At 40.1% G+C, this 18,291-nt stretch overlaps 1 protein-coding gene across 1 annotated transcript in view; it reads right to left on the bottom strand.

Moving 5' to 3' along the window:
* Positions 1 to 5,290, bottom strand: part of frmpd4 (FERM and PDZ domain containing 4) — a 32,346-nt gene extending 27,056 nt beyond the window's left edge. Inside the window, exon 1 of the mRNA XM_059342183.1 lies at positions 4,895 to 5,290. Coding sequence (XP_059198166.1) covers positions 4,895 to 4,935 — 41 coding nt within the window. The 5' untranslated portion in view covers positions 4,936 to 5,290. The remainder of the gene's footprint in view (positions 1 to 4,894) is intronic.
* Positions 5,291 to 18,291: the final 13,001 nt, after the last annotated feature.

Below are 18,291 nucleotides of genomic sequence, written 5' to 3'. Positions count from 1 at the left end.
GGCCAATGGGCCATATGCCAAACTCAAGGCTTCAATCAGTAGTCCGCAAGCCATTGGGTGATGTCACTTCTTTTACAGCCCCAGAACACAGAAATGTATAGATAAAATAATTAAAATCTTTATGAATGTATTTATTGAATACACTGCATGCTGTTGATCTGAGTGTCTGTCTCTGTGACCACACACCCAACTCTTCACAAAGTCTAATAAAAAAAAAAAAATGTTTTTTCACTCTCCTTGTGCAACAGGGAGTAAGGTGTTTAAAGTAGGACTTCACAGTAACACACAGTAAAGAAACCTGTGATGCTGCTTTCTCTGTGCTCTTGACTTTTATGAGAGACTTTTATGCAGAGATAGACTGCTAATGTGATTCTGTTTGGATATGAAATCTGTGAAGAGACAGCAGATGACCACCTCCTGGGAGTGGAGCAGAACAGAGAAGTGGCTCAGACTGAGAGGAACCTCTGATTAAAAGCCTTATTCCTCTCCTCCTTTTTAGACAGCCTCCATCCTGTTGAGGGCACCAATGCACTGCCTTTTGTCTCAGACATCTGCCCTCTGTTTGACTTCTCTAACCACCACCTTGGCTCTAATCCTTTGGTCAATATAGGAGCACAATAGAACGTTGTCCAATCTGCTATTTATACTGTGCACTGCTATTCAAACTGGAGACTATCCTCGGCCTCCTCAAGGTTTCTGTACAAGGAGCTTATACAACCGATTTTTATGTGTATTGTTAGGCAGCAACCTCTAGTGGCTGTAGTAAATATAATGAGACGTATTATGAGCTGCAAAATCTGCGTTGGGAGAAGGTGGATGAACAGGTCTGTCACCGCCTGATCCGTAGAGGAAACCAGATTTGTTCAATATATTTGCAAAGGTGGTTGAGGTTGAAGCATTGATCTTGAATGACAAGTACATTGGTCAGGGGAATAGACATTAACAAATTGGGTTCCCAGTATAGAGTGGCTTTGAACCAGGCAATTACTGTTTTCTGTCACATGTGAAACCAAAAGTCAAAGCTGAGGTTTTATAACTTAAGTTATATTACTTATTTTAATCTCTTAAAACCAAGAGAGGTAGGAAACTGCAATTGTTTCACAATGTTAACTATGTATTTAAAAAATGCCAGTTACATTTAGGATTTCATTGTAGGGGGATGTCGATTTGTGCTTGCTCTTGTGGGTCGTATTAGAGGGTAGGAACAAACAAACTACAACCCCAGTTCCAAAAATATTGGGATAACAAAACAGAATGCATCAAATTCTCAATTCATAATCATTCTAATATATGTCAGGATTAGCAGATCATTGCTTTCTGTTTTATTTATGATTTGGACAACATCCCAATTGATTAGTTTCCTGCTACTGCTCTTGCCCATTGTGCGACTTATACATTGCTGTTTATTGTGTTTGTTCATTTGACATCAGAGCAGGAAATGTGTGTTTCCCTGATACTTTCCTGATATTCAAGAAACCACTTTCACAACCAAATCAGGCAGCTAAGGTGACGAGAATTAGTACTAACACTCACTTGAGAATAAGAGTGTCTATTTTCCCCGTTTTCCAACTGAATATTGTATTTCTGTGTTTGTCTTTGGAAGCACTGATATTGTTGCCATGGGCAACTGCACTATCCTGAGCAGCTCTCTGGTGCCTCTATATAGAAAGGTTTTTGGTTAGTTAATCTCCTCTGGGTGGGAATAAAACAGCATCTGGGAAACAGGCCACCCACTATGATCCTCCTGCTATTTTACTGTGAGTAACTGAACCTCACAGTGAGCCCCTTGAATTTAGTTTACCTGTTAATCAGCAAAACATCATTATCTTACCAAAGAGCTACTCGAAACCTGGATATATGGACTGCTGCAGCACATATACTTGAAAGTGAGTGATTTCATACACTCAATACATTTCTCGTACAACTGCATGTACAACTTCCAGCATCTATTAATGCTGAATTTATAATTTAATATAAAAATGGACAAAAAATAAAGGAATACATTAATGTTTTTAGTATAACTCTGTATATTCCCCAGGCCTCTTTTGCTCCACATCGCCCTATGTAAAACATCAACCAAATATAGTGATGAATTTTCCCTTTGGGCACTGAACTAGACCCTAGATTCTCCTTCACCTCATTGTGCTACTCACTGCTTTTATGCTAAAAGCTCTAAAGGACAGAGCAAAATAAATGGTTGCCTAAGACCTCATCTACCAGCCAGCTGGCTCCCATTTCTGACCCTGAGCCATTTCTGATCTACTCTTCCCTGAGAGCTTCTGATGTGAACAGCTAAGAATGACAGATCTTTTGGTCTTTGTGTACTCTGATGAACATTTAGGCTAATCAATTTGTGTCCACGCCAGTGATTTCCTGTGCAGAAAAGTTTGCAGTCAAAACATGTCGAACAATGGAGGGCATAATAGATTTTTTAAGAAAAACACAGCCGGGGGATGAAGTCACGCAGATCAACAAAATTAGCTTTAACTGTTCTTCCATATCATTCATGTTGGAGCAAAATCTCCCCAGCGCCATCCAGAAAACACATTTCCACTCACACATTTAATGAATACATCCATCTTTTACATAAGGACGACTAAAAATAGTGCAATGCAAGCAGGGTAATCACCTACACACATTTAAGCAACTCTATTTAGTCAGGCAATCACTGGATGACTGAGTGGTAATTGACACTTTCTACATAAACGTATGATGTTCATGCTCATTATCTCCACAGTGCTGCTGCTGACAAACCATTTATAACATCAACACCCATATTGTGATTTTTTAAATCTGATTTTAGGAGAAGCTATCATAGTATAAAGAACACACCACCGTATGCATACAATCTGAGTTAAAATGTTATATGGAATCAAAAAACTATTTTAAAAAAAAGCAATAGTGTTTTTTTGAGATACAGAATCATAAAGTGTATTGATTTTGATAAACAGGATGTATTAAAAGATCTGTCAGAAATAATCAATGACAAAAAAAATGCCCAAAATTCAAGGTTTTTCACCTCATAAAACACAATCAGGAGAACAAAAAACAATATTGTGTGTGGTTGTGTATACAAATGTCTCCGAATGTCAAACATCGAGGACAAAAATGGCCCTAGGTATAATATTTTAATCTTAACCCTGATTACAAATGTAATACAGCACTTTCAGCTAAGTTAGGCCAGAGTTCTGCAACGAAAGATCAAAACAGAGCAGCTTTTAATAACTTTGGTCAAATGGCTCAAACTTGCTCTTTTAGCTTCAAGACAGAGGGTGGGAGTTAGTTGTCTTTTAACAAAAGAACATCAAACGTGAAAATGTTTGCTGGATTTAAACACAACAAAGAGTGAAGAAAATGAAAGCAGGAGAATGCTTTTGTTTCTGACAGCAGACACGACTGGGGGCGTTGCAAGGCAGAAAGAAGACACAATGAGGGAAAACATTCCCTTTCTTGTACATCTCTAAATACATACTGTGGGTTTCTCTGTAGCTTTAGCAAAACAGCATCCTACTGACTTAAATTCTTGCTGGCAGCTGAGCGGGCAAAAACAAAAAAAAAGAGAAAAAAAGAAAAAATATCGCCAGTGTAGCAGTGGTAACTCATAATCAGGGATAGCATTGTGTGGCATTATTAACAGTGACAGGATGCAGTGACGTTGGTGGTCCACTGGGAGCTGCATCATTAAATGCTGCTGTGAAGGGATACTAACTAGAAAACAACGGTCCTGTCATCTGATGGAAAATCCCTGCTACCTGCGTGCTTTCCCTGCAGGAATGTTAGAAAAGGAAGCTGGGATTTGCATAAACTAAATACTGTGGTGTATATTTTATGCATCCATGCTGCAGTAAATTGCTGTTATTTTTTGTCTCTCATTTACTATTCAAAGCAAATAATTAAAAAAAATTCCAGCAAAGTCTGTTGATGACTCATATGTGCAAAGAAATGCAATGAATATGCATTCTTGTGACACATACAGTATCTGACTTAATCATTCCCATTTATGATCAGCTGTTCCCACCACCAGTGGTCTGTAGTGTCTCTGATGGAGCCAAATCCCCTGGGAGGATTACTGTCCACTGGGGCAGATCAACTCAATCTAGCAGACCCATGGGTGCATAAGGTGAGGTGTCAGCCTGCTCTGACAATGAATGAATTCCTCAAGACTGTCAGTTTAACGTACACTCCACTTGCCACATACTTGCCATCACTTATTTTTTATTTCCTACACCTAAATTCCCTAAAAGGAGAAAATAAGACTGCAAACTGCAATTAGTTTTTATTGTAAAACAGCAAGCTTTCAACTCCACTACGTCATCTAAAAGTGTTCATCCTCCTGTATGTGAACTTGACCACTCACATTACATGACCAGATATTTAAAGATTAATGACAAAAGACAGATTATGCTAATGAGTAAAGATGGTATGCTTACATTATACTGCCAAAATGTGATTTTTGAACATGAGTTACAACTCTCCTGGGAATTGTGAATCATTACCAGTGGCCCTTTAACTGAAGTGATTTAAAATCTGAAACAAATGCAGCATGCATTGTTCCATGACTCCACACAAAGCAACAAACCATGACTACTGTCTGCAGTATAATAAATTTATGAACTTGGATACAGACAGTTTAGATACATGAACAGCATCAGGTTTTGCATCCACCCCCACTCCCATCTACCACACTTGCTCATTCATTTCACATCATACATGACTGCACAACTTGCTCTCTCGGGCAATCAATAACTCAGCATTTTAATCACCCCATTCCACATTTGATTCCTGTGTCACTCTCTAAATCGTACCGACATGAGCATACAGAACACCACCTAACGCAGAACGCACAGGCACATACAGAGACAGGCAAACAAACAGCAGCATCCATCGGACTCACCCTGACAGCTTTGGCATCTTCACAAAGCTGAACACATCCATGTGTGCTGCAGACTGCAGTCAAAGCTACAAATTCATCTACTTCACTCTGGCTCCATTGTCCCACACTGTCTTTGGCAGCAAGGAATAAATAATTCAGAAAAAAAAGTGGAGCTTCCACAAGTCAGGTGGAGAGATTAGTCCTGTTGTCTGGGCTTCTGCATGGCTGAGTGATTGCTGTGTCCTCGCCTCAGCAGCACAAATCCACAGCCCGTGGAAAAGGATCTGGCAGAGCAGCTTCCCCCGGTTACATCCTTCAAAGCATGCCTCTGTTAGCTGCGTTAAGCCACCTTCATTTAATTTCCATCGCGGTGGAATGATGTGCGGGAGCCGCACAGTAACAACAGCTTTGGAGAGAGGCAGAGAGAGCCGGAGCCAGGAGCAGAGAGAGGGAGGGAGGGACAAGAGTGGCGATGGTGGTGGGAGATGAGAGTGGAAGAGAGAGGAATGTGAGAGGATGTTGAGGTAGCAAGGGCCACAAGAATTACTACTGAAGGATGCAGCCAGCATCCAAGAATTCCCCAAAGGCTCGCCTCATCAATCCCCCACTGTGGGGTGTGTTTCCAGAAAGCAGGTAAAGGTTGAAAAGGATGACAGAGGTGAGGTGACAAAGACAAACGGCATCATGTGCTCATAATGTGACAAGAGAGAAGCGGTGAGAGCAGCTGGAGAGACGGGAGGACCTAATGTGTCCCCCTCACCAGCTGAGGTCTCTGCCTCACAGCTGCACATTAGGATGCCCATACTGTACACTACATTTGTTTTGACCTTTCCAAACAGTTCAGCTGCTAAATGCTTTCTCTCAATGAGGCCATTCATGAGGGGCCTCCAAACATTTTAGCAAATCCATCCAACACAAACAAACACAGAGCTGAATGCAAAGGTGTCAAAAGAAGATCAGCAGCGTTAGATTGCTGTGGAAGCCCATTTCCCGCCAGTGTAATGGGGAATAAAAAGATCCTGTAAGTCATTATAATGAGAAACTTTTGTAAAAGTATCTCAGAATAATAACTTTGTGTCACAATATAATCACTTAGAATCTCAACTCTCTAGACATGAGTTAGTATAATCTTAGGTGCCAAGTCATTATTTTGAATTTTTTTCTTTTAGTTTCTTCTAAGATAATAAAATTCTTCTGAATTCTTCACACCATTGTGGAACATTAATGAGGGGGGGAATATTTGGACAGACCTCGATTTCAGCAGATTTCTTCCTGTGAAAATGTATTTTTAACCCATGAAATCATCTGTTCCAACTGATGTTATACCTCCTCGGTTGCTGTCAGAAAGCACAGGAGCTGTCTTGCTGTAGAAATCATGGCAGAGGCAAAGAGACCAAAGAAGACATTGACGGAGGAAGCGAAGAAGAGAAAAGGAGAGAGTAACCGAGCAAGAGGATGCCAAGCTGATTGTCTTGCCGTTTAGTAATATTAGTTTCTTTAGATAACATATAACGTTAACAAGTGCATATCAGTTACATTATCATCCTTATAGTATCCCAGCTGCTGGCGAACTCAAGTCATACACTATAGTTTTTCTGTCTGGAGAGGCTTTTGTTGTGTGGAGCAGAATATGGAACATGATGCGTATCATTTGCACCAGACATGCAGAAAACTTGCATGCAGACTTTCCATATTCATCATATATCATTAAAATGACTGACAGGATCTGTTTTTTTGTTTGTCACCAAGTTTTCTTCTTATTTTTTTCTTTGACTGGGACATACAAGCTTCCATAGATTGTAGATGGAAAATGGAATTGCATAGGAGATAGTAGGAATGGTTTGTGTGATTAATCAATGTCCACAGAGGAGAAAATGGGGGCTCTTGTGATTCATTGATTCATTGAGTTTCAAGTAGCCAGCTGCGTGTTAATAGATGCTTCAAGCATCTAATTTTCTCTGTGATGTTTTTTAGATCCTAATACATCTCCATAAATTTTCACATCTTTCTCCATCTAGTTCAAGTTGTAGGGCAATTTCAATGTGTTTGGGACTTTCTATCTCGTGTCAGGCTTTCAAAATGCTGGCGAACTGAAAAATGAGCAGCAGAAGAGTGTGGAAAATTTAAAACCAGACATAATTCTGCAAAGGGTAACTCTAGATTTCAGCCCTATCTTCAGATGAAGAATCGCCACGTGTCTATTATCCCGAAGAGGAAGAATCACCCGTCATAAATCAAACACCACAGATGAGGCACATCCGTCGAAATACCACCAAGAGCCAATTAGCCTTGTCTCTGATCCAAGGAGGTTTGATGCTTCTTCATGTGGCTCAGACAGTTTTGATAAAAGGAACTTCTCACCATCATACAGACAGTTTAATCTGTTATCCCGATCTGTGTGATGCGCCTACAGGAAACACACGGATAGACAAAGCTATTTAAATACAGCTATTTACTGTCATCAATAAATATAGCTCATGTCAATAAACTGTGGAAGCAAACCTTGTACTCTACTTGTTCATTTTTATCACAGTATAGTAAAAATAATACAACCTTAAAGCAGATATTCCTCTATCTATTTATATTCAGCGTGAATCTCTGCTGGAGCCTGACAGAATAATAAACACCCTAATCAATACACATGTCAGGTAGTAATGGATAAACAAATATAAATACATAGAATAGAAATACAAGTTGAGGAATTTCAAGGCACGATTTGTTACTGCTTCCAAAGCAGAGTATCAACCATCCTATATTAAAATGCCACAACTCGTAAGGCTCTGCAGGGTGAGTCAATGTGCCTTTGCTGAGAGTGATACATGCAATAAAGAATGTTGTCACTTCCACTCAGGCTCAGATTTGTTTGCTGCCATAGAAAAGATGCAACGAGATGGGTAAAAAGGTGAAGCTCACAATTGTCTCTGACAGAATTTTTTCACTCAGAGTCTCTGAACCTGTGAAGAGAGTGTTGATGTAATTACTTAAAAAAAGAAAGTGGAGTGAATCATTATGTTAATCACATATTTGAAAGAACAGTTTAGCTGATGAGACATCCCTCGAAGAGGACAGGCCGTCTTTTTTTTTCGTGCGGAGTACACACAAAGACATCAGGGATGCACTGATGAGCGGGGAGAACATGTCTCACAATTTGCTTCAAACGCAACCATGGTGTCCTGTGGCGGGAGGATTGAGAGACTCAGCGTATTCTGGACAGTTATGTTTGTCCATTTGGGCTTGGGGCCCAGAGGCCAACATGAGTGGCAGAGGATATTAGGGTCAGACAGAAGCGTGATCTAAGGAGACTATGGCTGAAGCTTTGACCGATAAAACCCAGCTGCCCTGCTGATCCCTAACTCTGCTCTCTCTCTGAGTCCTTTTTAAAACAGCTGATTTCAGTCATTCTGGCACACTTGGCCACTTAAAACCCAGTAGTGCTCAAAATGTGCAACGCCTGCCTTTGGATCACGTTGCTTGCCTTTAAAAGCTAAAATAAGCAGAGCATAACCACTTTGCATAAATTGCCAACCATGCTGGATAGCAAGGGCATAAATGTACACTCAATGCTCCAAAGCATCTAGATTTTTATCAGGGTATATGTCCAAGGAATGAAACTGTGGGATCATGTTTTCATGTTAAATGTAACACTGCAATTTTATTATTTATTTTTATTTACCTATGTAGTATTTTATCATTTTTTAATTTTTAATTTTTATTATTATTAATTATTTTATTGTGTATTTAAGTTTCCTTCTTTCGTTAGTGATTTATATTTACTATTTGTGTTGTTTTACATGGTTTGGGGCATATGTTTGGAGTCCCAGTAGTTACATGTATGTGTTATTATGTCTGAAAATAAATAAAGATAGTGTTAATCTAAAAATACTGCAGATTGAGCAGAATTATAGACTTCAGTGTGCAGTACTGTAATGTGACTTTGTAGCTTCTACTGTCCTCTGATCCCAACTGTGCATTAGTGACCCTTGGACCTCAACCAGATGTGTGTCAGTGGCCACAAGAGCAAACTGCCCTCAGAAACCACATTTAACCGTGTCATCCACAGCGTCTGTTTGTGTGTGTTTGTCGACATTCATCTCACTACGAACCACCTCAGCACCTCAACTTTCCCGATCTGTTAGTGCGACACTAATTATTCCTGTGCCGCAGATGATTTATTCAGTGAATTAAACAGCCTTTAGTAAGGATTTTAAAGATCTGAACGGTGTTTTGCTATGAATATTCAGTGGTGTGACTAATTGGGATAAGAAGTGGAGTGTTACCTGGCTGAGTTACGCTATGCTTTGAAAAGATTATGGATTTGGTTTGCCAGTTTCACTACACCTTGCTGATAAAGTTCAAAGTAATACTGGGAGGCCGTAGCCTATTCTGTGTGAAGTGAATAAAACAGCATAATGGAGATACTGCCAACACCTACAGGTGCTGTGTGCCTGTGCAGGTATTAGACATGTTCACGGGTCATTGGCAGGTCATGTTTATTACATTCATCCATCCATTCATTTTACTACATCTGCTCATCCTGTTCAGGGTTGCTGTAGTGGTGGTGGGAAGGGCAGTTATTTTCAGCGTACTGAATCATAGAATCTGTTCATTAAACAGATAAGTACAAAAGATTGGTTCACAGAGTCATAATCTGGAGCTATGACAATGCATCAGAACTTACTGAGCTGAAACACGGCTGAGCATTCAGTTGTGAACTGAAAACGGCTGTACATGAATAAGCCAATGAGCTGAGAATTGACTGACGGATGCCGACGCAGAGAGCGAATCAGGGCTCCCGTTCACTTTACTAGTGCGTTCAGTACACGAACCGAAACACTGACTGACAATGACTAGACAGTAAATGGCAGTTCGTTCAAGAGGGTGTCAGTAAAGGGCAGAAGGTGGCAGTAAAGCACATATTACTCTTGCTGCCAACTGTAGTGCTCACGCTACTTGGCACTTACGGTCTAGAGAGAGAGACACTAGAGGGAGTTCATCTGAAGTTGACAAAAGAACGAAACTTTTCAGGAAGTCATTCAGTATTGTAGGAGCCATATATTGCTTTATTGATTTATTATTTTGCGTTTAATTGGTTTTGTCTTGTTGCCATGGTTTCGGGTCACGTGAGCACCGTAGTTGACAGCTGGCAGGTAGGTTGTATCAGAGTGTGCTTCACCTGCACGGGATAGAGTGAGAGGCGAGTCTAGGTAGCTGTAATTTTTGTTGACCGATTTTATTATCGTGTTTTGTTATCACCTTTGTTCATAATCTGTTTTGGTACACGTTCGCCATTAAGTGTACACATCCAACATCATACGTGAGTGTAAAGCCGCTGATTATAATTAAAAGCCATAAAACTTCTCTGGACTCAGTGTGCTTCCTTGGAGCAGCAGCGCGTCAAACAAATACACAGAACCTATTCTCTGCCTCACAAGCGACTTTTAAGGAACAACAAAGCCGCAAGAAGTATGATTCATTCACCTAAGTGTTTAGTTCTTACGAATGAATCATTCGCAAACGAGACATCACTAGCCTCTCCTACAATGTACTGAGCCAATTCATCATAGCTCTATAAACTGTTCTCATTTTGTAAAAATTCATATGAACATTATTCTTCTGACTAATAACTTGCTACATGTTTCACGAATCGATATCTAACTAAAATGCAAACTTGGAATTTGTTGCTCAAAGTGCGGGTCACAGGTCAATTGCGGCCCTCTTTAACACTTTGTGTGGCCCTCGAATGCAACATGAAAAGCAAACATCCGCTGTCCATTTAAATACTTTCACTTATAATAGACTTTATATAATACACAACTTGGCTACTACGACAAACTGCACCTGCCTAACAAGCGTCTGTCTGTTTATTGGCACCTCGTGAGTGTAGCAGAAATGACTGCATGTTCTGTCATCAGTACTAATGTTGTGAGCTAAAGTTAGCAATTTCATATGAAAACTCACAACTGCAGTTTTCCTGCTCTATCAGAATACATAGGCCTTCTTAACAGGAGACATTTTAACTTGTTATAATACAACTAGTGCAGTTCAAGACATGCATCCAAACAACTGGACAATCAACACTGTGATTCCTTTGGTCCTGAGCAGTACACCAGCCATAACATAGTCTGGCTACTTCTTGGAATAAAAACGTTCATTCCGAAAGTTACATTGCTGATGCATGAAATGTTTGAGTTTGCCACAATGCAACATCTCTCTGTATGTATCTGTTCTATAATGTACTGTAGTGAGTAACGGAGAGAAAGCTGTACCCAGCATGCTGTCTGGTGGTGTACTAGTTAATAGGGGTCCCCTCCCCATACACTATGCAGTGTGTAGACAATGCACTAATAAATATGACCTGTAGATCTCAAGAGCTTACTCTGTACTCTGCATTCCTTGGGTCTTCAGCAATACACCCAACAAGTGTGAAGTCGACTGGATTCATGATTGTTGAGAAAACTAAAGGACAGACACACAATCATACTAACCAACAGACAGAGAGACAGAGACTTGTTCTTATTGATTGCCCTGTTCCATTAAAGTTAGCTAAGCCAATGTGTGAGCATGCAAAACAACAGGATCCTTGAAGTGACACATCTAAATGGAATGCAGCCATCAACATTTATTAATTACAGCCGTTCTTTTCCCACTATGACATTTTGTAAGTATGTGGCTGTGAAAAAGGCCTTTACTATACATTGGTTTCAGCATGCTACTGTCACCAAAGTATGAAGAGTTCTGTGAAAGTTGTAAACACCAATTACTTCGAAGAAGGCTGTGAATCTCAAAGAAAAACCTTGCCAGTCCCATAGGAATAGACAATACATCATTACTGCGATGCCGTGGCAAAGCATAGGCTCGGTAACCCTCAGCGTCAGTCAGCAATCCGCATCTCAACAACAAACACAAAATCAATTCTTTGCTGTTCAAAAGCCTAAAAATTAAGCCGATCATTAATGCTCATCAAAATGAGTGGTCCTAGGCAGAAGTGAAAGCTGTCTAACACATATATGGTCTTAACAATCAAAACTTTTTGTTACTACCACAAAGCTATCATCAGTGCACTCATCCCTAGAGGTATGACAGTTGTGAGTAATCAGCTGACTGAATTATAAGTAAACACAGAACTCCATCCGCAGCACGCTACTCACTGAATGACAGTGAAGATGCCGAGTTCATTGTCGTCTGGGTCCATTGCTGATGACAGGTCTTTAATGCAGTACTTGTTTCTGTTTTTCCTGTCCAGGCCTTTCAAGCCTCCTTTCACTGATGTGTGTTCTCGTCTTTCCTCCTGACTCGAAAGTTTCTCCCTGCTTGATTTGGACTTTCCATAGGCAACTGAGCTTGTCTGACTAAGCCATTCAGTTATGATTACATACAGTGCTCCTGTCCAAGTGAGTGGCCGGTGCCCTGGGGGAGGAGACCGAGCTTGTCGCCTCTGCCTCAGTAATGAAATAACATCACATTCCGGGCCAGTGCATCAGAAAACACAGAGGGATCAATGCTGAACAGCTGGACACCAATGGGTTTGCTGTGCTGGTTAAGGCTGCCTCAATGAGCAAGGCTCTAGCGGAAAACATGTCCTGTTTGGCTGAAATTCACCTGCAGTGTTTTCATATCATATATTTCATAGCAGCAGAGTTAAAGCATAGTTGAGTGCATCCAACAGCTGAAACAAACAGCAGAGTTTTATCTTGACAGTATTATTTACAACATTTCAGCACACTGCACCAAATTGCAGTATCTGAAATATTAATCTGATCCCTGTGCGATGCATTTGGAAATGCCATGTGTTTTATCATCCATGAGAGCTTAAAAATTAAGCTTCAACCATAATCCAAACTCTATCACTATGTGCCTGCCAACTGTCACCCTTAACAGAGCCAAACCTAAATCCTATATAAACCACAGAATTAGACCTTAACCTAAATGTTATACAGTAGCATCAGGTATAAATGTATTATTCATATTTCCAGTGTCTTTCGAACACATCTATTGTCATATAATTCAGCTTATCATACTGTATTTGCCATCAAATAACTACAGTATGTTTAATATTTTTATCAAGTCATTTTTAGGGCATATAGCCTTTGCATTTTAACATCACGATAGTTCACGCTGGATTATACCATGCAGAGTCTCTGATGCATGAATGGCATACACAGTCTTCCATTAGTTATGAACCAAGGCACGTGTCTTTGCCTCTGCAAGCAAATAGAACTGCTTGCATAACACATCCCATGCCATGTTCACAGCAGGGTATGACAACTGAAAGTTCAGCCTCCTATATAACAACAAAGACAGTATTTTTCATCACAACATTACTTGTTAAATATGCACACTAACACACTACTGTTTCAGTCATTTGTGCACTGTGAAAATTGCTCACACGGTCTCTTTTCATGCATATACAGTAGCTGTGAATGACCATATGGCCACGGTGGAGCACTGCGTAAGGTTAAAGCAGACAAAAACAGACCCTTCTGCGAGATAAATACTGCACATGAATCCATCCAATCATGTGGCCTAACACTCGCCCCTGGGCCACAGTGAGCTGCATCAGTGGCCTGTTTTTCCGTGACACACAGGTCGCACCACTTAGAGCGGGGACAGGGGATGTTCACAGTGCATTGCCCCTGCACAGTGTACACGACTGAGACTCACATTTAGCGTGTTGTCTTGGGGTCAAAACAGTGATGATTTAAGGTGGTGATGATAGGCGCTGTGTGCTCTGAGACTCTACTGATTTAATGTGCTGTTCACTGTGCGTGGGTGGATGGCTCATTTGTTTCCTTAGAACAATGTGACACTGCATGCTTCTTTTGCAGATTGCTTTGACAGCTTATATGACGACGACGCGCAGTTCTGAACTTCTGATCAATTAGTAAAATCCACCTAGGGGCAAATGTAACAAAATAACATCCCGCTGCTCTAAAATAACTACTAAATAATAGCTGACGCAAACAAACAAGCTAAAGCAAAAGATGCACTTGCTTCTACACGCAAAGGATACAAGTTAATTTTCAGTCCATCAAAGCAAATATGTGCCTCACATAATAACAGGAAGGAAGTGACTTTTTCATTACTTTATGGAGCAGAACAAACAGTAGATGCAGTCATTTGCATAAAATGATGAGAGTCGCTCCATGCAGAACAGGAAAACTCATATTAATATAATAAGAGCTGCTGCTTGGCCCTCGCTAAAGGTTACGGCTGTATTTGTAAAACTGTCGACTGCTCTCATTTCTATAATGTGATTTACACTATTTGGCTACGAATCTGGATATCGGGATAATTATCTTTTTTGCCATCACAGAAGATGCCAAGTAGGTCATTAATCATAATTAATTAAGCAAGTTGGAAAGCCATTAAAAGAGTTGGACAATTACTCTCATTAAAGTCTAAAAGGTGTTCTTGCTGTTTAAACCAAACATTGACAGAAAAAGTGCACTATTTAATGAAACGTTTTCAGAATATCATTCATCATTATATTCGTCGGTTACAATTAAGTGTCAGGAAAATAGGACGCTAACAACGCCAACAGGCATGAAAACGACTCTCCTGATAAGCTGTTAAATATACTCAAAGCATAGACAGGAAGTAGTCAATCGCAGTCAATGAGATTGCAGGATATCACATTCCTCAAATCAGATAGCTACTCTCGTGTCAACACACTGCAGAAGCTCCTCCCTGCTGGCCTGGGAGGATAGATTTCACAGCATGCAGCAATTATCTGTAATGTGGGAGAAAAATCAATGTGCCCATGGAAAGCTGCTAAGGTCACCAAGCCGATGTTGTCACTTGAATCAGAAGCACTGCGTCGCCGCAGGCTGGGCTCCAAGCCTATCAGACAGCATCTGCGAGAACACGCATCATTTGTAATGCCATGGATTACGATAATTATTAGCCTGACGATATGGAAGATAATTGGTTTTTGCATGCCATCACGTTAGAATGGAAAATTGATACAGATTTCACTCATCTATTATCTATATCATCTATTAAAACCATCATTTTATATTGAAAAAATATCACAGAACTTACTTATTAGTTTTTATAGCCCAGTCCCTTAGAAAAAATACATTATTTTTAAATTATATTCATTTTATAGTTATAGTTTAGTTTTAATACCTAAACAAACTAAATGTATCGTCAAATACATTTTTAATGCTTGGAATGACACATACCCATTTGAACTGCAGTTACAAGTTAAATGTTTTTACAGATTTTTACAGATGAGTGGGAGATCGATATGCTTCAATCCTAAATCTCGTAAACTGCTCATCATTTAACGCCTCTGTTGTCATTTTGACATTTGTGGGGAAATAAAGAAGTGAAACAGACTGAGACTCACCTCTGCTGCTCTTGATTTTTGTCCAAACTGCTGCTAACGCAAATATCATTTTTGCCTGTATTGTCACTTTCCATGTCTTCTCTCTCAGGTAGATACTCACAACTGGAGCTAATGGAGGGCAAGCACCGAGTGTGCCCTCTTTGTGGGTTAGAAGATCCCGGCAGTGCTGTAAGGGGAGGGGAGGCCTCCTTGAAACATTGATAGTCTGGTGTAAATTCTATTAACGGCAAGGGGATATTGAGAAGAATGAAAAATCAATACCTTGTGGCCAGTAATGTTTGAAGGATCAGGCTGAGTGGAAATGTGAGATGGCATGGCCCTGCCCTGATGCAGAGACTGTTTCTGTAAGTGGTTAATCGAGTGCTTGTCTGACATCTAGATTGCATTTTCCTCTCACCATTACTCCCATTTTTCCCCTTCAGTGTGGAGAAGATGTGCTATCAAATGGAAGATGGTAATCGGAGTAATAACAGTCACCAATCTGATATAGCAGCACTCTACTAAAGGGATTGGAAATTGTGTTTTGTCTTAACATCTCAGATTTCAAAAGACAAATGCACTGTTTTTCACTTCTGCTCTGAATACATCTCCACCGGGGAGGCACACACATGAGCTGTACACACGTTTCAGAGCGTACAATCTGCTGAAAATGATGGGATGTCTGGGATGACTCACTGAGTAAACATTTTGTATCACTGCTGTGCTAAAGTGAAGCCGACCATTTTAGCTGAGACCTTAAATAAAGAAAAGGAGGCATACAGAACAATGATGCAATCGAATCGTATCTCCTGCCCACATAACAGTTTTTTTTTTTTTTAATCCATGGTATAGCTATAATTTCAGTCAGAGTTCCATTTAATTTTAAGCTTATTAAGGTTGTTTCTCAATATGTGCACACTAATGGAAGAGGAATAGGTGTCATAAACAGAATGGCAAGCGTAACATTTCCAAAGGCGCTGATTCACTCCCTTTTGGTGCCCCACTAGGACAGATTTGCTCTTTAATGTGTATCATTAAAGGTTCATAACACTGTGATGCCATGGGCTGCTTGCACTAAATCTGTGTCTGACAGTACACCAGCACAGACAAGTGACAGAAAGGAGGCACTGCATTTTATCAAGGCTAAACTAGATTACTAATGCAATGTTGCTTCATTTAGATTCTTTACCATCAAGCTATTTAAGACAAACCTATCTATCTAACTTATCTATGGCATGGTTCATTGTAAATACACATGCATTTGACCTCAAGATTCTCAAGTGTACTTTTTAATTTTTAATATCACAACATATAAAATACTGAAATAGAGAGATTAAGCATGCATGGAAAAGACGATATGTGTTAAATAACTGCAGGGAAGTAGCTCTGTGGTCACTTTGGGCAAAAACATATGAGTGATATTTGGACAGTAAAAAACAAATAAATGTTCAGTTTTTGTCAGACAAGTGTTGGTTTAACTCTACATTAGCAGCATTGTATCTTAGATGTATTAGATTAGTCCATTTACCATTTACCAGTGCATCTCTCAAAGAAAAAAAAATTGAACACAAGTTAAGATAACATAAGCCTCATAAATGTAGGATTTGCTGCTATTAAATTAGATTATATTGAATTGTACAGGTATTGCTTTCATTGTATCTAAATCCCGTGTCAGGCTCCCAGTTCCCCAGGTGCCAAAAAGCCCCAGGCTCCCTCTGTGGCAATTGGTTTTTGGCTACATGAGACCACGAAACTAAAATATTAAATTGCAAAAGAAGGGATTTAAGTGTTCCCTGCTATATAAGCTTATTTTGAATACTTGTCTTAATCTTACATTTGATGAGATACTCGATGGTGCAAATTACTGATACAATTTGAGTTTTTTGCTAATTACCACAATTCAAATCTGGGGCTGTATATTCTTGCGTGGAAAAAGTGTGTACACACAGTGCACAGGGAACGGGTTGAACGGGGGGTTAATAGGAGCCTAGTAACTAATTTTTTGCTCCAAAGCCCCACAGCGGCTTAATCTGGTCACGGAAGCTACCCAGGTAAATTCTCCAAATCAGCCAATAATGCAACACATATGAGTCAGTCGATGAAGAAGCAATGCAGGCGTGCTACCGCCATCTAGTGGTCTGTTGTCTCTGGGTCATTTTTCTCAAAGGGAGGATACTTTGTCACAGCTTATGCCCTGCTGACTCATACAATTATTCACAGCCTGTCAGCCGCACAGTAAGTCTGAGTCAGTGCTTCAAAAAACTGCAAAACTGTAAAAAAAACAACAAAATAATGTAAATATCTAATATTCACATTATACCCTTGAAAAAAATATTTTTATCTGATGACACTGCTGCAGACAAACACTCATCTCAGCCTGACATGGAGACAAGATAATCCAAATGCTCCATCAGAGCCTGCTTTGTTATCATCTGATATTCACATCAAAATCTAATGGCACTAGACTAGAGTATTGACCTAATAAATCACTAGCTAAATTACCTCCCACGTCTCCCCAGAAACCTCTATGGTTCCAGTGAGACGGCAATCACACAGGCATCCCTGCCAGCAGGCTGCACATTGTACTCTGCATCACTGTAAAACTCTGCACTGTACAGTAGAGTGCCACTTGGAAGGCTTTTCAGCTGATCAAGAGGGTGATTCTCATTTATGTTCAGACATTAAACAAAAGCTTGTTATATTAAGTTTATAACTTTCAATTAAAAGTACGAATGAAACCAAACCCAACACTATTTTGTGAGGTATTCCAAAAACCCACATACATGACCTGTGTGTCAAACGTTTACTCGTCACATTGTTAGTGAATGCAAGCTCACAAGACTACACCTATGCCACTGAGAAATGACATAACGGGAAGTCTGATGCTCTGCTAGGACTCGAAACCTCGCCACTACCAAATAAGTGGATCAAACGCAAAGCCGCACTCTTATCACCACTTCCCCTGTCTGTTTGGTAGACTCCGGTATCTGATGAATCCTTATCGTGGCCTACAGTGCTGGTTCACATGTCATGTTATCACACAGGTCCCTTCCCCAGGGCTCCCACAGGAAGAGTCTGTTCCCAGGAC

Source organism: Centropristis striata, chromosome 10, assembly GCF_030273125.1.
Source record: "Centropristis striata isolate RG_2023a ecotype Rhode Island chromosome 10, C.striata_1.0, whole genome shotgun sequence".
NCBI lineage: Eukaryota > Metazoa > Chordata > Actinopteri > Perciformes > Serranidae > Centropristis > Centropristis striata.
The sequence above is the reverse complement of the archived record's forward strand: the minus strand, read 5'-3'. Positions and strand labels throughout refer to the sequence as shown.